Consider the following 20,073-nt stretch of genomic DNA (forward strand, 5'->3'; position numbering starts at 1 on the left):
GCCATGCTTTAGGCTGTGTCAGCAGTTCTATTATATATTTGCTCTTGAGAGCAGTTTGTATTTGATCATAAAAATGACATTAGAAATTGAGAGTATTTTTTCTTTTGTATAAAAGTACTATGTTTTTTCCTAGAGTAATATTAAAAAAGAAATACTGAGTTCTTAACACCTTATAAAATTCTTCTAAAATGAGATTAGTCCACTGTAAATACTGATAATGTTGGGGGGGGGGGGGTCAAATTTCTCTTTTTGTTTTAATAATGTTTACTGGAAAAGTGAATTGCTATTATTTGCTATGTCTCTTGAAAGGTTCAGAGTATGGCTCTCTGCAGATGATCATAAGCAGTTAGCTATAAGACTTACTTTTTAACATGCTTTAGATTTGATACCACTGTAATGATATTGCTGTAACAGGAATTGCACTGTGTGCCAGTGTTTTAGATAGTGAAGATATTTTAGCACTCCTTGTGGATCTGCTGCATGTGCCAACTTTGACATAGCACAAGGGACATTATAAGAAAAAGATCAAATAGCACATTTTAAAAACTATAGCTTTCACTTTATTTAATACAGTACAGGATGTACATTTAAAATAAAAACTACATTTTTCATTATAACTGTAAGACAAATTGAGAAATCTGCTGTCAACACCCTTTCCAATCAGCCCCTAGATGGGCTGTCAAGCAGGTGTAAGTTCTGTTGTGTAGGAAAAAGTTCAATTACTTTTAAAATCATGTTGTAACTCGATACTTCAGGTAGTGAGAACCGAGATCCACATGTTCTGAAGTTAGAGTATGAACAAGCTAGATGCAATGTTTTTCTGATCTTGACTTGAGGTTGCTCACCAGCCTGCAAAGACTGTAGGGCTATTGTCACAGGCCAGGGATGACTTTCTCTTCTCACAGTTGACAAGGTCTAGTTATTTGCATTACTAAAGCCACTGTGCCCTAAGTGGTGGGTGTACTTATCTTTGTGGAATTACATGTTCCTTGGTGGAGACTGAGTTCTGCCTCTGTTGATCCAAGGAGCTTCAATTTCCATTTGGATCTTTTTCCAGTGGGCAACCTCTTCTGCCATGAAAAAGTATAGCAAACAGGTAAGAAGATGAGGATCCAGAGATATTCTACCCCAAACACATCCCAGTAGTGTTGCTAGAAGAACAAATAATTTATGTGTAGATTTTCAGCCAAGCTTCTCTCATGGAAGGCTATTACTGATCACCATTAGCATTCTAGCTGGGTAACAATGGAATAAGGACTTCAGAAGAGCCAGTCTGTGAAAGATAAATGCACAAGAACATCCGTTTCAAAACAGACTGATGCCTGTAAAGCACAACCTGACAATAGTAGGTGCATTTGGAATTAAATCTTTGTGTAGAGGAGTTCCAATTTTATGTTTCATGCATACTGCAACAGCAGGCATAGCTTAGCAGAAGAGAGAATAACAGGTTATAAATGATTTTCTTTGAATATCTTCAAAAAATCTCCATAATCTTACAATGTTGTATTTTATTTTGTAAAAATGTAGATGTAAAAGTGTATCTGTATCAGATTTCAAGAATATCCAGCCAAGTATGGAGCTGCAACTACACCTTTTTGTTTCCAGGCTGAACATTTTCTCCACCTTCAAACACATTTTCTACTCAATAATGGACTAACTGTAGTAATACAGCAGTATTTTGGAATCTCCCTTACTCTGTGGAGTTTTCTGTCCCTCAAAAAAATACACCTGAGCATTAACCCAGCAGTATTGTATCTACTAATCTCTAAAGAGCACCATTTTTTATTTATTTAGTATCAATTCTCCAGGCAACTACATAAATGTAAACTTAGCTAAATCAATGTCTAATACGTTAAGCATATTAGACATATAAGGCATATAAGTCTATTTGTTGCATCTGTATTTGTCTGTAACAGAAGTCACATCTCTGGTGCAAAGTGTGAAAACAAACACAAAACCAACAGCATTGTTGCAAGCAATGCAAGACCAATGTCAGAAATTCCTTCATAAGTCAGCCAAAGATCCCAGTAAAACACATGGTTTACAAGATCGATAGGTTGTTAAACATGAAGTGTACCAACTCTGTGGCCTTACCTGAACTGACCTATAACCTGTGCACCATGTTCTAACATCGTCTGCCAGGGTTTACCTTTATTTGTAGATCAGTGGCCATCTCGGGTCTAGTGGGCTCTTATGTACCTGGTACTGGATTCCCCTCGCCATATGAATTCAAACAACTGTATTTTGGCTATGTGTTCTCAGAATTTAATTATATTTAAAAACTGGTTAATAGTGTAGTAAATAACTGGTATTGCTACAAATTTGCATTCTGAAGGCAGTGGGATTGAATTTCAATGCAAGTTGACATTCAATTACAGTTTCCATATATCTAGTGAATAAGCCAGTTCTTGGCTGCTATATTAAGGTGGATGTCTTCCTGCTAAACTGAACACTGTGCAAGGCAGGCCAAATGCATAATAAAGCCAAATCAAGGCTTAATATACCCACTCAAATTTTTATTGTTTGTATAAAGTAGTAAGCTTGCAGAACAAACTCAGGGATGTGGTTATAAAAAATTTAAATAATCAATATTTGAACAAAATTCCACTATATTTAGAGTAATGAATCTTTAAAAAAAAAAAAAAATCCCAAAACAACCAAGCCTTTAAAACTTCTTACTGAATTATTGCTATTGGCCAGTAGATCCGTGGGGCTTGTTCGGCTAAAAGCCACAACAGACTTTGTAATGCAATGATGTAATCTTGGCTTTGTGTCATTTATATTCAACCTAAAAAACCAATTTTCCTGAATAGACAGGCTGACAACAATATTGTTCGGTGTTGGTTTTTATTTGGATTGTTTCCAAATGATTCATATGCCTCCACAGCAACACCCCATGCTTGAGTTTTTACTCTGAATTACGAAGTTTCCCCTTTTTCCTCGTGTTTTATTTTGCTTTTAAAGTCCCAGTTATGTTTGTGAAACTAACCAGCTCGGCCACAAAATTAGGATGTATCTTGCAGAGTGCATTCATTTTACTTTTTGCATATTTTTCCCGAGGTCATGTCAAGGTTAGTTTGAATTCCATCCTACATTAAGACTTCTTTCACAGCTATTTAGCTCTGCAGCCTGCGCCCCGCTGGGGTCTGCCCCTTGGGCACGTCAAAGCTTCAGACCTGACAAATCACACACAGATGAAGCTGTACAGTTTTTTAAACAGTTTCATCACTAACGTGGGGTTTTTTTTTTGGGGTTGAGGTTTTTTTTTCTTACACTACAATTCTCCCCTCCCCCACCCCCACTCCCCCACTGGAGTTTATTCTCTGAATTGCAATATCCTGAAGACTGATTTCCATATGGAAAATTCCCTTGCTCAGGCGAGTTGTAAAATAGAAATGGCGTTGTATAGTATGTGCCACTCACAGATCCCCAGAACTGAAAGCACTGCAGATCCTCTTTAATAACAAACTATAGCTCCTTGTCTAATATCTCTAATCATACTGTTAATACCTATTTGCACAGAAGAGCCTAAAACTATAAAGGCTGGTAAATACTAAAAAATTGTCATCCATACTCTGAACCTGTTAGTTATCCAGGAGAGCTGTTAGTCGTTCACAGGAATAAACTTCTGTCATCTTTGGGATTACTCAGATGAGTAAATGTTCATCGGTGTCAAGAAATGACGTTGTGCTTCAGCAGCAATCCTTAAGGGACTTGGGAAATTTTAAGTGGGTGTATGTGTGTGTATATATATAATTAGCTCCGCAACTATCTGCAGGGCTTTCACCACCTACGTTTATGCACAGACAGACAGACCCACACACTCCCCATGTAAATGTTGCTGCATAAAAAGTGGTTTGAAATATATAATGTAGTTTGCAGGTTAAAATACACTTTCTAAAATTCTTAACTGTAGACTGCTATCTGTTTTTTAGCATTTTGTGAAACTAATGGTGCAACACCATTTCCTGTTTAATTGATGAAGTTAAAATGCCTGGCTGCTAATGAGTGTATTAGCAAACAATATACCCTTAACAAGCTTAAGCAGCTCAGGATTTTAAAAAGCAGCTTACTGTCCTCCTCATTTTTATAAGACAAAATGTACTGCCTTCCACAAATTGCTTGATCGACTGATGAAGTACTATAATTATAGTTGTATTGCAGTTTTGACAAAGCCACAATAACAGATTGTAGTTTAGTCCCCACTCTGGGCACACAACTCTTTGCATTACAAAACCCAGTTTTACTGGTCTAATTCTTTGAGAGAACAAAAGGCACCTGGAGATGTTAACTATATACTAAAAGAAAACTTGGAATCTAGGAAATAATAATATTGAAGCATGACTTTTCTTCTCACAGTTAGTTCATTGGGAATGGTATCTAATGAAGAGTTGTCTAAAGGCTTGCTTGTTTGGAACTAATTAAAGACAGATATCCTAAATAGAAAAAGGATCATGTGAATTACATTAGGTGTCTGGAGACTTGTTATTCTTTTGGTACTCTGAGTAGATTGTGGAAGTTGTTAGGGATTCAAGAAATAAGGCAAGCTAATAAAAAGTTCTATTTTTCTGGTTATTGGCCAACTATTGTATTTTTGTTTGCAATAAGATTTGTGCCAACAGGCTAGGGGCTTGAATAAAACATTTAAACATTTGTGCATTAACACATTATGGTGAAAAGAGAGTCTTGTGCTTTCACTCAGTGCATTTCAGCCTTCAATTAATGTGAAAGCACTACAATGCCTATGCAACTTCTCTTGCCTAGTGGTGCACCATTTATCATTGCAGTTTTACATTGACCTTGACACCCACTTCATTAGAATAAAGATTGTCTACCATTTAGGTTACATTGTTCCTCTGCACAGAGACCCCATGCAAATTTCTGTTCAGATAGAAGAGCTGTGAGCCTGTCAGAGGTCATCTGCATTAAATGATTGCAGCTATTTTCCAACTGCTTCTTTTCATTCTACTCAATTCAGGCTAGGAGGATCAATCAAGCCCTCTGCCTGAAACAGTGGGACTGCTGGGAATATAACTGTTTTTGGTAGTAGTGGATATGCCCTAAACAGTATTAAATATTTAATATAAATTCATTAAAGGGCACACAAAGTCTTCAAAAAGATATTACATATATAGTAAAATTTCAAGTGTTGGGATCACTTTTCTTTAAAAAAAGGCAGAACAATGGATACCAACTGCATAATTTTTTAATGCAGGTAAAATTCAGTTCATGAAGTTGCTTAATATTTCTTTCAATGTGTTTATTTCTCAAGCTGCCACAGAAGGAAATGCATAGCAGAAGTGTAATCTGCATTCGCTACTTTCTGAAACAAAAAAACCCCAAGGTGTCTGTAGGGTTTTAAGACAAAAGTGCTAAGATTTGTTTTGTTTTATAGACGTGCACCCATATGCACATGCACTCTCACACAAATACATGTTGTGCTGTTGTGCTTATTTGTGAGGGAAAAAGGCAAATGGAAATAAGTTAGCACTCTCCTTCTTGAGTTTTCCGAGTGATATAATTGGAATTAAATTATTAATGGGAGATACTTAAAAAAGATTGTTTTATGATCTTCTATTACAGAATTTGCAATTCATTTTAATATTTGTAGTTTGATTTATATCAAAGATAATGCAATCTATGTCCAATTAACAATACATAGCCAATGTAATATGATTTCCAGATCATGCAAATGGAATAAACTAGAAGAGGAAAAACTGATTCTTAACCTCAGATGTAATTTGCTATGTGAGTTCTGGCAATTTTAAATGACATTGCACTTTTTAATTTTTCCAAAGGCTCAGCAGCAAATTTATCCCAATCAAGAAAGCCTATTATTAATTTACAAGGACAATTGTAGGAGTCTTTATAATTTCTCTGTGCAATTATTTGCCATAAATTGCTAATAGAGAAATACATGAAGTTCGCAAGAAACAGAAACTGCTATTCATCTAGACAGATCGCGCTGCCCAGATCTTGAATGTTGTCCAGAGGTTCTAGTGCTATTGACAACATAAGAAATATAACCAAGCTTCTGGACAGTTTCTAAAATGTTTCACACTGACAGTGCCAAAAAGGTAGAAGCATTAAGAGCTATTGTGAAGGGTAGGCTGGCCTCTAGCAGATTCCTTCACTTTGCTTGTATACAGCTGAGCTTTGGACCCTGGACTTTGGAATAAAAAGACTCTTTGTTCACCCCTGAATGGCATTAGGCATGGGCTTCCTAAGGGGCCACCATGAAGCCTAGCATGAAGAGTGCAAACATTATCCAGAAAGCAAAGTGAGAATGTGTGTGAAGAGATGATGGACAAATATTGCTAGATATGCATATATATCTATATATCTATATATATGTATCTATTACATATTTGGTGAATTTGCTTGCAGAATATTCTTTACTCAATTTTATGCACGCAGTATATTTTGCAAATGTGAGCCACTGCTGACTGTGCATGCACATGCAGACACCGAGGGTATGTGTCTGTACTTATTGGTGTCTGCTGCAGTCAAAACACCCTAAAAGGCAAAATTTAAAGTTTAGAATTTCAATGCAGGTAAAACTAAGGTTGCAGCTCACTCCATTCCGATCTCGGTTGTATATCCTACGGTGCCATCTGACTGAAGATACTTTGGTAGCCTGTGAATGATGGAATGCTGAACATCTACAAAGAGCACACCCTTATTCCAGTAATGGAGAAAGTTCATTGGCTTAATTCTTCTGTACTTCGTAGCCATAGCTCCACTGTGTGTTCAGTATGTCTGGTCTCTTTTCACTATAACCAACAGAAGCACCATACAAAAGTCTTACAATGGATGTCTTAATCTCTCTGTGTGCTTTTAGAGCATTATTTTGAATTCCATCATGCAGGCTTTTTTTTTTCTTTTCTCTTCTGAAGTTTTATTACAACAACAGAATTCCCAGGGAGCTTTAGGGGCAAGGTTCGCATAATATTGCCCTAATGTTTTGCTCAAGGGGTGGAATCTGCTGATCTCCTGATCATCTTTTTGTGGTGTTTCTCTTTCTGAAACATGCAGTGCACAGTCTTACAGAGTTGTTAACTGTGTACAGATTTTTTTATTGTTTACCAGACAGTGCACATCTACAAACCTTTCATGATGATTTCTTTCTCTGACCTCTCAGTGACTAGGCATCTTGTTCCTTAACACTGAGGGAGACTGAAAAATGCTTGAGTTGCTCAATGTGTGCCTTCTATACCAGTTTCAAAATGGCTTATTCTTCTGGTTTCCATGGTGACAATTAACACTGTTACAAGGCATTGTTCCAGTCTCCATTTGGACAGAAATTTCGGGTGTGATTTTTCACACGAAAAATGTTTTATATAATTTTTTTAAGGAAAAAAAAGAAAAAAGAAAAAAAAGAAAAGGCGCAGTTTAGTATAAAGTGTCAAAAAATATGTCTCAATCAGCCTGCCTGGATTTCTTAGAATGTTTTTATCAGGGGAAGTAAGGTTTTAACTTGCTTTGTTTTGGAATTCAACTTCTTTGGCTTAAATATTTTTGCCGAACTTATTAATGGATAAATGCTACTGCATTTATTTTAATTCCTTTCTTTGTCTTTTGAGAAATATTGATTGTATTGAGAGAGAAGGAATAAAAGGCCAAATCCTTTAACTTACATAACAATGTTTTCGATTTCTTTTGAGTGGCCTTGGGAACACAAAACCAGGCACACATGCACACAGCTAATCATGCTGTAAATATTTTGCGGTTTTTCCAGTATGTTGTTGTTTGGGGTTTTTTTCCCAGTTTATATGACAGGTGTTGTGGGAAATTAAATATTACCCATGTATTTATTATTGTGGCTATTGCAAGAAACCTGTGACCTTAACTTCCTTAATCTCATTTTTGGCTATTAAACAGGAATCTATATCATAACATCCACAGACTGTCACAATGGAGCAGTCTTTGCTCACTTAAAGCTGAGGAAAGAATGAATCAGATTAAATTATCTTCTCACCACAGGATTAAGTAGTCCTACCAGACTAGGGTTGTGCAGCACTGATAGAGCTGGTAGCTAATTTTTCCATGCAACTGCTCAGGGTGTAGGTGTTTAATAGATTAAAAAATAGCATTAACAATAGCATCTTGTGCTATCAGTTCTCAAACTGTACCTCCTGTACATTAAACTCTTCCCTTAACTTAAAATATGCACTGCATTTTAAATATCCAGGAGTGAAACAATTCTGACTCTCAGTCATATACCAACACATCTGATAATCAACTGAATTCTCTCATCTTTTACTGTTACTGTATAATGCGTTTTCTATCAATCAGCACTTTCATCATGCTTGTTTATACAGTAGGTTACATGGTGACAAAGCACGTACATAAAATCTAGCTTATTTAGTTTTTAATGTAATAACCTTTTATAACATCTGTCACACTGTTTGGATTATGCAGCACTGAATTATTTTATCTAGTCCAAAATTAAATGAAATTACTTCTGTTTCTAAGTTAACAAGAGCATTTTAGTTATGAAACATGCAGTGTATTTTGTTTCATCAGTCCTGCACTGCCCAGGAGCATCCCCAGCCCCAGCCCAGGCAGCAGCAAGTGCCAGCCTAGAGCAGGTGATGAGCAGTAACTAGCTGTGCCTGCACCAGTGACACACAGCTAGAGGACTCCCTCAGTCTATTAATTCACTTGACAAAAGAAAGGGAGTTGCGCATACTGGATTTCAGTGCCTAGCAAATTGGACTCTGGATTCCCTTTGATATTACATGTACTTATGGAAATAATTATGCAAATCCTTTTCGGCTATATCATCTTTAAATAGAAATCAGATTACATAAAGAAGATTGTAATCTCCTCCAGCAGCCATTCTAGCCAAGAAGGCAATAAAACAGGACCAGGAATCATACTTGTTGAACACATCAGTTGAATAAAATGGTGTTGCCTCTTGGCAGGTCCAGCCCTAATGCCCAACCTGGTAGGTATTGCCTATGGTTGTACATGTCTCAAACCTCAGCCACAGCACACCGAGTGTCAAAAGGCAAGTTCTTGATAAACAATTCCTTGGGTTTTACCATGCATATTCATGCAATTTTGGATACGCAGACACCTGATCAGTGTTCATTAATAATGAGAAATGGTTTAAATCACCTCATTTAAAACATTTGCTCTATGATCCACAAATGACTAATATTTGCTGAAGTTTACATAATACAAATGATGTGCATGTGTTGTGTAAATGAGAGATTAAAATATGAAACTAACAATATGCAAACATATGCATGGAAATGCTGAGAACCTGTTAGCTGAAACAGTGATTTCACACCTTTATTATTTTCTTTAAGCTGTCTGCAATTGTATTTTTGCTTTGTTTTCCTACAGAGCATGCTCTTGGATCTGGCAAAGGAACCCATGTTTTAAACATTCCTTATTCCAGTTTAATTTTTGTATTTAGCCCAGTTATTAACATTTTCAGTATGAGCTGTAATAGCAGTTTTCTTGGGTGAATTTGAAGCAAAGAAAGCTTAATGTTTAGGAAGCAATTCTCTAATAGGTTTGCATAATTTATGTATGTTTTGTAAACACCTTTGCGAGAATATGTGCTAAACTCTCCTCTTTAAGTAAAAAGCACTTTTTTGGCCTTATCAGAAGTTCCATCTCAATAAGTCTTTTCATACTTAATTAGCTTAACTATATGGAGGGTATGTATATGTGGGTGCCTGTGTGTTAATTTATTTTTTTTAATTTACTATATCAACTATGAAAACATAATTAACCACTATAGTAACTATTATATTTAATAGTTAATTCAAGTTTTCAGATAATACATTTTTAAAAAAAATACTTATTTGCCAATGTGTCTGCAGATTAGAATACATTTCTACAGACTATATAAATAATATAGACCTAAATATTTAGAAAGTCCTATGAAAGAATTTCTGAAAGAAGCTTCCAGTTTTATACCTGTTTTCTCTGTCCTTTTTTTCTTTTTTAACAATAAATAACAGTGCATGAAATAGAAGGTATTTTCTACTTGAAGAAACTATTGGACTGTATTAACATTGTGTCTGTTCTCATTTGTGGGCCAGTTCACTGCTCCTGTTGGTTGATGGAATAAAAATCAAGTTACTGGTATTGTGTTTTAAGGGAGCTATGTCTACTTGTTTTTCGAAGGTCAAACTTCTCACATTTTCAGGCACATGTATGACACAGAAACCACAATGAGAGAGAGAATAAATAAACTCTAGAGGAAACATAAGTATGAAATTATTTCCTCGGGGTTTTTTGTTTCATTTTGGTTTGTTTCCCATGAAGAACCTCAGTGTTATTTGCTGAAGTAGCATATTTTAAAAATAAGATACCACTAACCTGAATGAGACAAAGGTAGATTGAGATTCAGATGGGAGAGTGTTAGTGAATACTGTTGTACAGGTGAATATTGTGAGAGACTGAATATTACTATCTGTAATCAGTTGATAACTGCCTGAATAGATGTGTCACCCAGAAGTCTACATGCTTGGTACCTAAATCTCTTATGATATAATGAGAAAGTTGTGTGCTTAAAATAAGTAGAATTAGAAAATGTTAGATGGAGCATGATCATAACCAGGCACATACAATTAAATTTTTTTTTTTTTATGGAGAAGATTCTCTACAGCAGCTAACAACATATATTTCTTTTCATTTTAGAGATACAATGTAGAAATGTCAATCAGGCACCCGAAAAAGATGGAACTGCTTAGTAAGGTTGAAGCTCTGAAGAAAAGTGGTGTTTTACTACCAAACGATCTCCTTGAAAAAGTGGATTCAATTAATGAAAAATGGGAACTGCTTGGGGTATTTGCATTTTTATTACTGTTTGTGGGTTATGTGTACATTTTTGTGTGTTGAAGTACACTGTCTGTTTGATTTCTAATTTGGAGCACAAATATCTCTCTCTTTCAATCCACCACGTACGTTTCAAAGAAGCTACTCATTCTATTATAAAAACTCCATAGCCTTTTCCTCTTGTGCTGATTTTTTTTATTCCATGCTTGTCTCCTGTCTGACTTTAATAATTTTAGTTCTTTAATACATAAAAAATGTAAGTAAAATATGCCATGTATTACGGGTATGCACCAAGTCAACTATAATGCAGTATATCTGATATACACTGACTGTCATGCTTGAGTGAATGTTAATAGAATTTATTCTGAAGGTACATGTTAGAGACATCTACTGTTTAACTATTTACTATACCTTTAAGATGAAAAGTGGGGTTGTCACTGCATATTTCAGGTCACACTGATGGCTCAAAAACAAATACACAGATTCAGTACAAATCTGCATACCTGAAGCTGAAAATACAGCCAGGATACGTTTCATGCTGCTGTATTCATCTCACTTTTGACAAAAGCCAAAAAAGTTTCATGTAATTCATTTCACGCTATGATGGGCTGGGTCTCAGCCAAAGAGTGAGATACAAGAATCTGGCAAAAAAAGCAATATAGGGATTCTGTTACCCAGAGACCGGTGATGGCACTGTGCAGGAGACACTATTGTCCTATTGTTGTAAAACAGCTGAGAGAGAGAGAGAGAGGTCAAACTATATATTTTTCCATCCACTTCTCTCCTTAATTGCCTTCACTTCAAATCAAGGGTAAGATAAATTTATAAATTACTTTAAATGATTAATTATAGATGTGTGATATTAGGAATACAGTTACATTGCATAATTTTGCATGTTATTATCCTAGTTTAAAAAATATTTCTAATGTATTATGAGTAAGCTATACATGCAACCTGCCAACAGCATTTTAAATACTGACTTGTGTCACTTTAGGTTATGTGGTAATGCATTAGCCATTTCAGAGGGTGGGGCTTTTTTAGTTAAGCACAGTTGCTTCTAATCACTTGATTCTCTAAATGTGCAAATTGTCAGAAAATATTAAAATTTGCCTTATGACCAGTGATCTTATTACTTTTAATCTGCAGCATCACCATAAGCATTTTGAACTTGTTTGATCATTAATAAATTTACTGATAAAAAAAGGACTTATTAAGCCAGTCTTTTACATCTGATCATGACAACTTTTATTTTTAAAATAATTTCAGATGTAAGCCTTAAATTTATGAATTTCAGTGTATACAATCAGCTTAATTCTGTGGCACTGATTAAAACTGATAGGATTTAAAACTATGAAATAAGATCATAATTCTAAAAATCTAGAAAAAAAGTCTTTAAATATTTTGAAGCCTTTTGCTTCTCAGTATGCTAAAATCAAAATATACCTCCAGATTAAGATTTGCCATTAATTTCAACATTTACAGAAAAATAAAACTATTACATTTTTTCTTTTAAATGCAGCTTTATGAATAATAATAAGAGTTTGATAGAGTTTTGTTTAATTTAATAAAAACCTCTGCAGAAACTAACAGCACTAGACATACTGTTTTAATTGGCATGATTACATTTTAATTGGCATGAAAAAAATTAAAGACAAGGATTTTAACTTCTAACAATGGCAAAATAGAGGGATATGGTTTTTAATATTACTTTCATCTAAGGTGAACACTGTGGAATGGAAATACATTAGAATGAAATGTCAGTGGTGCGTACAGTTTAATCTGTGAAATTTTGTCCCCTGTGCTGAATATTACTCTGTCTCAATTGCATATTAAACAACCCTATCAAGGCAGGCATTGGCATCTGCTGTGCTGACACAAATTGTGAATTAAATGAAATTGATGTCCTCTGTCGTATATTTATGAAGACGGACCATTCTCTGAAGTATTCTGTTTATGAAGAATTTATGATTGCAAACTGTTCCAGAACAAAAAAGTGGCAATAAATTCTTTTTTGTGACCCTACCCTCCAAGGGCATTGATTTCACCTCCTGCTGCTACTTTTGTTACAGCATAAAAACAATAGCTAGTGCTGGATTCCACTGAGGGTCTTCAAATTATCAATATTTGCACCATGAAAATAGAAGGGTGTTGCCAGGAAAGCATGTTTTTCAGTTATGATCTCCTAAAGACGTGATTTACAGAATGCCACATAGCAGATAATTATCTGTTGCTCTAATTTTATTTGTGTTTTAAAGCTTATTTTTGGAAGCTAATTTCATTGTTATAAATTATATTCCAGTAACTTTCTATGGCATGCACTTTCAATAGACAGACATACTGGGTCACCTAAAAACTGTATCTTCATGTTACAACAATTAACCACCACTAATTATCAGTTTAAAAGGTTATTGGATGTGAGTGTCAGTGTATATTCAATATTCTACAATCAGTAACACAGATCTAGTGCTTATAATAAGTGTCAGCCTGACAGCCTCTTATAGGTCAGATAAAATACTGCTTGGCATAGAAGAAGCAGGCAACAGCACATCTCCCTTGTGATGTTAAAGGATTGCCTTTCAAAACACTGAAAAGGAAGGTAGCTTTCTATCCCTGGCCTCTTCAGAATACTCATTAAGCACCCAGCGTCCACTATCAAAATGTAATTCAGTGATTCTGTTATTAGAAATACTAATTTGAAAAGCTATAGTAAATTAGTTTCATTAGCAATAAGAGGTGAAGGTTTACTCGGGTCCATTATTTTAAAGTGGATGCTTAGCATGGAGAACTGAAATTTGAATTTGGTTGCCTTAAAAATTTGCCTTATGTTCAGCAACAGTGAGGATTTTTGGTGTCTGAATGAGTTCATCCACTTTTAACAACAAACCATCTGTTTTGTGACCTAACTGCTCCTCTATACAGCCTCAGGGCTACATGTTTGGAAATTATGACCTGACAGTTTATACCACAAAAAATATCTCAGTGTTTTGCCAAAAAATTTAGATGGTACCTTGGATAGGAGTCTGGTGAACTCAGTGATTGTCATATTTTCTGTTGCTGCCTAGAAACCTGTAACTCTTATGGTCATAAGTTTCTAAAGCCACAGACAAATTCTGTAGAGTAACTAGTTTACAAAGTTATGAAGCGTTTTGTCTCCTCTGTCCTTAATTGCTCTTGGTAAACACTGATTTATAATCCTTCTAGCAAAGTCAGTGACCCAGAGAGAACAGCATAAGTGAGAAACAAGGGTACAAAAAATGAAATTGATTGAAACAAGGACACAAAGAATGAAACTGATTGATATTAGTCATAATTATTAAAAAAACCACATCTCTAGTCATTTAACAGATTCTTCTTGTTGCACATTAACCCATATATGTTTTGGTACATAAGACTAATCTATGTTTTTTTTTATCTGATGCATTAGAAAACCCTAGGAGAGAAGATCCAAGACACAATGGTAGGGCACAGTGGGTTAGGTCCACGTGACCTGCTCTCGCCTGAAAGCGGCAGCCTGGTAAGGCAGCTGGAGGTCAGGATCAAAGAGCTGAAAGGGTGGCTGAGAGATACAGAGCTTTTCATCTTCAATTCCTGTCTGAGACAAGAAAATGAAGGAACAATGAATGCTGAGAAACAACTGCAATATTTTAAGGTAATAAAAAAAACCAATCATAGCTTTTGTAGAGAAACTTCTTTATGGTGGGATAAAATATTTATCTTATACATCACATAATGCAATGCATGTATATATTTAATGATATGTTTTCATCTTCATTTATGTGTTCATTCATGTTTATTTTACTGAATCCTTACAATAATATTGATTTTGTAAACATTTTTGCAAAAGAGAGCTTTAGAGGGCTAATTGCACCAGAATTGCAAAAGAAATAGTATTCTTTCCTTCTACCTCACTGTAAAACATAGAATCATGGAATGGTTTGGCTTGGAGGAGACCCTAAAGATGATCTGTTTCCAACCCCCCTGAAATGGGGAGGGGCAAAAAAAAAGCAGCTGAATTTTGTCACAAAATCTTCACTGAATTTCACTCTCGGCATCAGGTAATTAAGGTCTTGTGTGATCATCAGTTTAATAACCTATATCTCTGCACATATGAGTCAAGAGCAGCCTATCTGAGGTGACAATTACAGTGAGATAAATTTAGCATACATGAGAAAGCATTCAAGGTTGTGGTGACTAGATATGTGGAAAAGACATATACACTCAGAGATTTGCATTAATCTAGGCCACATCCTAAGCCTAAGTCTGAAGATTTATAGAAAGGAGGGAAAAAGATTGTAGTCACAATGCTTTATTCAGATGAAAAGCTCTTTCAGCTGAAGGCCAGTGTTCAGCTTTGCAACTGACTTAGTGGAGGTTACATGTTTTGTTCCATTCCCCATTAGCAGTGGTACTATTCAGGAAAGAGGGCTAGTTTAGCAAACAGACCTGGTAGAAATGTGCAATTTTCTTCTGTTCATAGTTTCTAAATAAACCCTCACCTGAGTCATCATTATGGGTCACTTTACTCTGCAGGTGATCTTTGACCAAAGAATAAGAAAGGAATCAAAAGTCATTGTTGAGCTTTAGGGATAAAGAGGTTTTTTCTATTCTGCTAGTACACCAGGGTGTCTGGGGCAATAGCACTCTCAAGGTGATGGACAATTTCTTAAATACACACCTCAAAGTTGTGAACACTTCTAAACATACTTTTTTTTGTACAAGTGCTCAAGAAAACAACAGCAGAAAATTTACTTTCCTCCCATGTAGTCATTCCTTAACTCTTCATTCTCCAATCATGAGAATGGTGTGTCAATGTAGATAATGTCAGTGGTTTTCAGGTTCCTGAGCTTGTCCATTTGAAAGCAATTTTAAGTTTTCTTATGACATCAATACTATTTTTTTAATGGTTTGCAGTCTTCTGCTAATGGGGGAAAAAAGTCATGATGATTCTGTTTGATCTATCAGAAAACTTCAAAGCTAGTGATTAGGAAGGACTGCTGATAGATCTGCAGAACTTCACAGCAATAGATGCATGTTTTCCATAGGAAATGCTGGATATTTTTATTTCTGTGGAAAATTATGGCATTTATTTAAGTGCAGAACTATGTATTTAAAAGCCTAATTTCAGGCAAGCTTTTTTAAAATCTAAATTTACATATATATATATACACACACACCACACACAGAAATACCATACCAATCTTATGTATTGCATAAATCTCTCAAATTAAATCTTTTAATACATATATAAAAGATGTCATGCCAAAAGCTCTAGAGATGTTAAACAAGATAGTACCACCCACCATGATGTAGCCAGAGTATTTCCCTACTCAGTTGATTATTAATTACACAAATAATATATTAATTATTTTCAAAATGGTAGCCATTAAAGTATAAAAAATAATTACCTATCAAATATGGTGAGAGCACATCATTTTGTCATATATATTGAACCATCTTTGTCTCATTAAATCTGAAATCCACTATAAGTAAATTTTCCATTCTTCACTGATCTCCTGGGGAAGTGTATAAAAGAGAAAATGGATATAATTAACAATACTGCAATGTATAATACATATATTTGAGAAAGAACATTTAGAACATTTTCAAAAACATTAGCTATGCCACTAGTAGAAAACCTGCTGGAGTTTAGTTTGACTTACTTTCCACTTTACTTAAGAGTTTAACCTTATTACTGCTTTCACTTGGTAAGTGAATCATTGTTTCTTAATGGAAATTTACTGTGATGCACCATCCCAATTATACATGCAGCCACTGTACACAAGGAAACATTTTTAATAAAATAAACTCAGCAATACCCTTGATTTTCATTCCATAATGTTATACTTTAAATTACACTTATGCCTTAGGAAAAACAGTTATTCCACTTTTGAGGTGTTTTCCTTCCATTGTGCAATTGGAGGATGAATCAAATGTACAGTTCACATGCAGCTGGGACCCAAGATGAGAGCAATGTGGTGGGAGGAGTAGTTGTTAAATCCACTAGTAGGATACTATTTTGACTTCTTTGTTTTCTTTTATAGAAAATCATGCCATATTAAACTGAGTGTTATTTTTATTAAAGAATTCGCTACTGCATTTCTTTTCTTTTGGAATACTCCTGTGTAATAATAATACTTAGAATTTCTGTAATACTGTCCAGTCAAGGAGCTGTACATGCTGTACAAACATTACTGAACTAAGCCCCACTAAACCTTTAAGGTAGGTATTTTTACCATTGTCCCCATTTTAGGGAAATAAAATACCTGGAGATTAGATGACTTTTCAGGGTTTTCACAGAAAGTCAAGTGTAGCCTAACCTCAGCTTCAAGGGTGAAGGAATGAACACAAGTTGCTGAGCTGTAGAGGGGGAAGCCTGGGTGTCTTACTCCTGTTATTTCTTCTGTTGCAACACAAAATGTGGACGAAGAAAATTAAAAAAAAAGGACTTCTAATTCTTGAGATCATCATAGCTACAAACATATGTTTATTTTATTTATTTATGCTTTTTATTCCTCTTTAAGTCCCTTGAGTTCATGTTTTCTAGCTTTTCACAGAAAACAACGAGCGCCAGAACCAGAATCTTACTTTTTAAATTAAACACAAGATTCTCAGGTAAACACATAGTTCTAGCCCCTGAAATACCAGATATAATGAGACTAATAATTGGCACAACTGATTTCCTAAACTAACAATGTATAGCTATTTTGTGGGTCAGGAGAGATTTGGAGCTGTAAAGAATGAGAACCAACAATAAAAAGAGTTTGCATTCTTTCATGAAAGTTTTAGTAAGTTTCATTTGAGTAAGGTCTAGCCAGAAATTTATGTGTCTGTTAGCTTGTCAGTAGAAGTGGTCTGCCACATTTCTTTTATGTGTCTGGAACTTCAAAAAGCATGCTTTTTTCTCTGCAAAGTGCCCTCCAAAAGCAGCAAGAGAGCCTAAATAATTAGTTATATATTTCTGTCACTTGCAATAAAACATAAGACTTTAAGTGTATTATATAGAGAAATGATCAGCCTCAAAAAGTTGTTTTGGCTTTGGCTCACAGACCAGCTACTCAAGAATAAGCTTAGACTTGTGAGTACCTGTCTGTCTCAGAATCCCTTCTCAATCATGTACAACTGGGAAAGCCTCTAGTGTTTTCAGTAGCAAGATTTATAAAGGAACCTGTTCTCTTTCCCTTCCAAACTTGGATGGGGAACAAGATTTTCCTGTTCAGAACAGGATTTTAGCAGAGATTTTCTGCTAAACTGTGCTTGGCAAAAATAATGTTGCATTTCATGTCATTTTCTCATCTGGTTTTATTTGAAGCAATAGTCAACATGCTATATATAGTCATACCTGTCTCCTAAATCTTCATTTGTGTCTTTAACTAAAATAGTCCTGGTTTTCAGCAGTACTGAGAGCTTGTGGTTTCAATTGACTTTAGTCAATACATCCATTAAAGAAATCAGACTACTTAATCATACAAAACATGTTGAAAATTTCTTCTCATTTAAAATCTCTAAAAGTCAAGGGTTTGTTGAATTCTATAGCTAGTATATTTGTAGCCATTTCTGCTTGCCTTATAAACAGTGTAAATTATGTGATGCTTGTAACTATTTCTAATGACTAGACCCACTCAGAAGTATAAGTTCATCTTCCACTACGTTTATGAGTTCAGCATACCAGATGATGTAGTGTCATTTACAAAATAACGTATTTCTCAGCAGCATCTCTTATTTCTCCAGTGCCTAAGGCAACTGAAATTTCTGATTAAATAATATAGGTTGCATTGGTAATTAATAGTCAATATGTCTTATGTGCTTTTTATTTTTAGTGAAAAGTTTGTAGAGGAGACAGCACTGCATTCCAAACTAAAAAATCAGTTAAACATGCTTCAATCAAATAAAACACAAGTGAGTTTGGGAGCATTTAAGATTATGGCCAAAATGAAGTAAAACTATTAGTTTTGTATAAAGGTTTGGAGACACAGAAATTGGAAAAAATGCTGGCTGTTCCCACAAGTGCCAGAAATTGCTTTCACCGCTGCATTTTGGATCCTTTACAGGTTTTGGAATGATGTTCTTGGCAGATCTGCAATCAAAGAATTACAGAATTTCAATATGCATGTAACAAAAGTATGCAAAACAGTTTCCCATAGAAAGTCCAAAATAAGTCAAGCTGGATTTAATCCTTTTCACACCTCTATGATTATATTTAAAAAAAAAGGTTATAATAGTTTTAATAAATTTCTCAAAAGGTGTGTGATTTCAGAGACCTAAAACTTTTCACAGATGAAGAATTTTTTACCCAGATTTTGTTTGGATTAAATTTTAGCAAGCAGAAATTAAGCCTTAGCATACAGTATTAAATCTTACAAAATCAGGTAGGATTCCGAAGCTGAATGTATCCTGATGCCTCTTACAAAGATTTGAAGAAATTCAGACTCAGTTTCCTGACCCACCATCCCAAAGTAGCACTTTCGTGGACCACTGAAATGAGAAGCCACATCTTTATAGTCAAGCAGCTTTACATACATATTTTTTTGCCCTAATACGATATATGGTTTTATAGCTCTAAGTTGATTTAATATACTAAAATATCAACACACAATACTATATATATACAAATACACATAAACAGAGAGCACTTAGATAATTAATATGCTCAAATGTATCTCAAATTTTGATTTAATATACTTATTACTCACTGAAAAAAAGTTCACTTTGTGTTTCAATAGGGTCTCCCTATTTAAGGCAACACTGATATGACACAGAGTTCCCATTTAAGACTAAATACTCTGCTGAGATAGCAGCTGTCATTCTGTCATCTCGTTTGGGCTGTGAATCCTGAACCATAAATTCTCTGGTTTTTACATTACTTGCTTTCTGATTAATCAAAACATCAAAATTAATCTTAAACAATATCTAGTTGTCTAAACCCTTTTTGCCCCACAGTTGCTCCCTTTGCTGAGGGAAAAAAAGAGACAGAAGAGCTCTGGACTCAGATTGGGGTGTGGGATGGAGGTTTCTCAAGTAACAGGAAGAACTGAGCTCAGCAGAGCTCAGATACAGCAGTATACTGAATGCTTTGGTGGAGAAACAATAATCTAATGGCTATTTTTAGGCGATGAATTCATATTTTGCTTACTTCTTAGGTCTATTTTATGTACTGTCCCCTTATTTCTGATACACCAAGATGATTTCCCCACAAACAGCACAGGTAGAGGCATGTCAAAACAGACTTGCTACAGTGCAGAGATCTTCTCTGAGTTTCTTTTCCTAGTGATTGGA

The 20,073-nt window shown here is 35.1% G+C and overlaps 1 protein-coding gene and 1 long non-coding RNA gene across 5 annotated transcripts in view; one reads left to right on the forward strand and one right to left on the reverse strand.

Annotated features, from left to right (window-relative positions):
* The window catches only part of AKAP6 (A-kinase anchoring protein 6), a 272,762-nt gene that overhangs the window by 208,757 nt on the left and 43,932 nt on the right, over positions 1-20,073 (forward strand). For all 4 annotated transcript variants that reach the window (XM_042047594.1, XM_042047595.1, XM_042047593.1 and 1 more), the window contains exons 10-11: positions 10,663-10,809; positions 14,225-14,449. In XM_042047594.1, coding sequence (XP_041903528.1) covers positions 10,663-10,809; positions 14,225-14,449 — 372 coding nt within the window. The remainder of the gene's footprint in view (positions 1-10,662; positions 10,810-14,224; positions 14,450-20,073) is intronic.
* The window catches only part of LOC121673829, a 95,293-nt gene continuing 89,298 nt past the window's right edge, over positions 14,079-20,073 (reverse strand). Inside the window, exons 5-8 of the long non-coding RNA XR_006019321.1 lie at positions 19,159-19,272; positions 17,064-18,874; positions 16,206-16,313; positions 14,079-14,392 (exon numbers count right to left, since the gene is read on the reverse strand). This is a non-coding gene — a long non-coding RNA (uncharacterized LOC121673829). The remainder of the gene's footprint in view (positions 14,393-16,205; positions 16,314-17,063; positions 18,875-19,158; positions 19,273-20,073) is intronic.

This window comes from Corvus kubaryi, unplaced genomic scaffold, assembly GCF_017639235.1.
Source record: "Corvus kubaryi isolate FWS band 111438036 unplaced genomic scaffold, C.kubaryi_AGA036_p1.0 66, whole genome shotgun sequence".
Taxonomy (NCBI): Eukaryota; Metazoa; Chordata; class Aves; order Passeriformes; family Corvidae; genus Corvus; species Corvus kubaryi.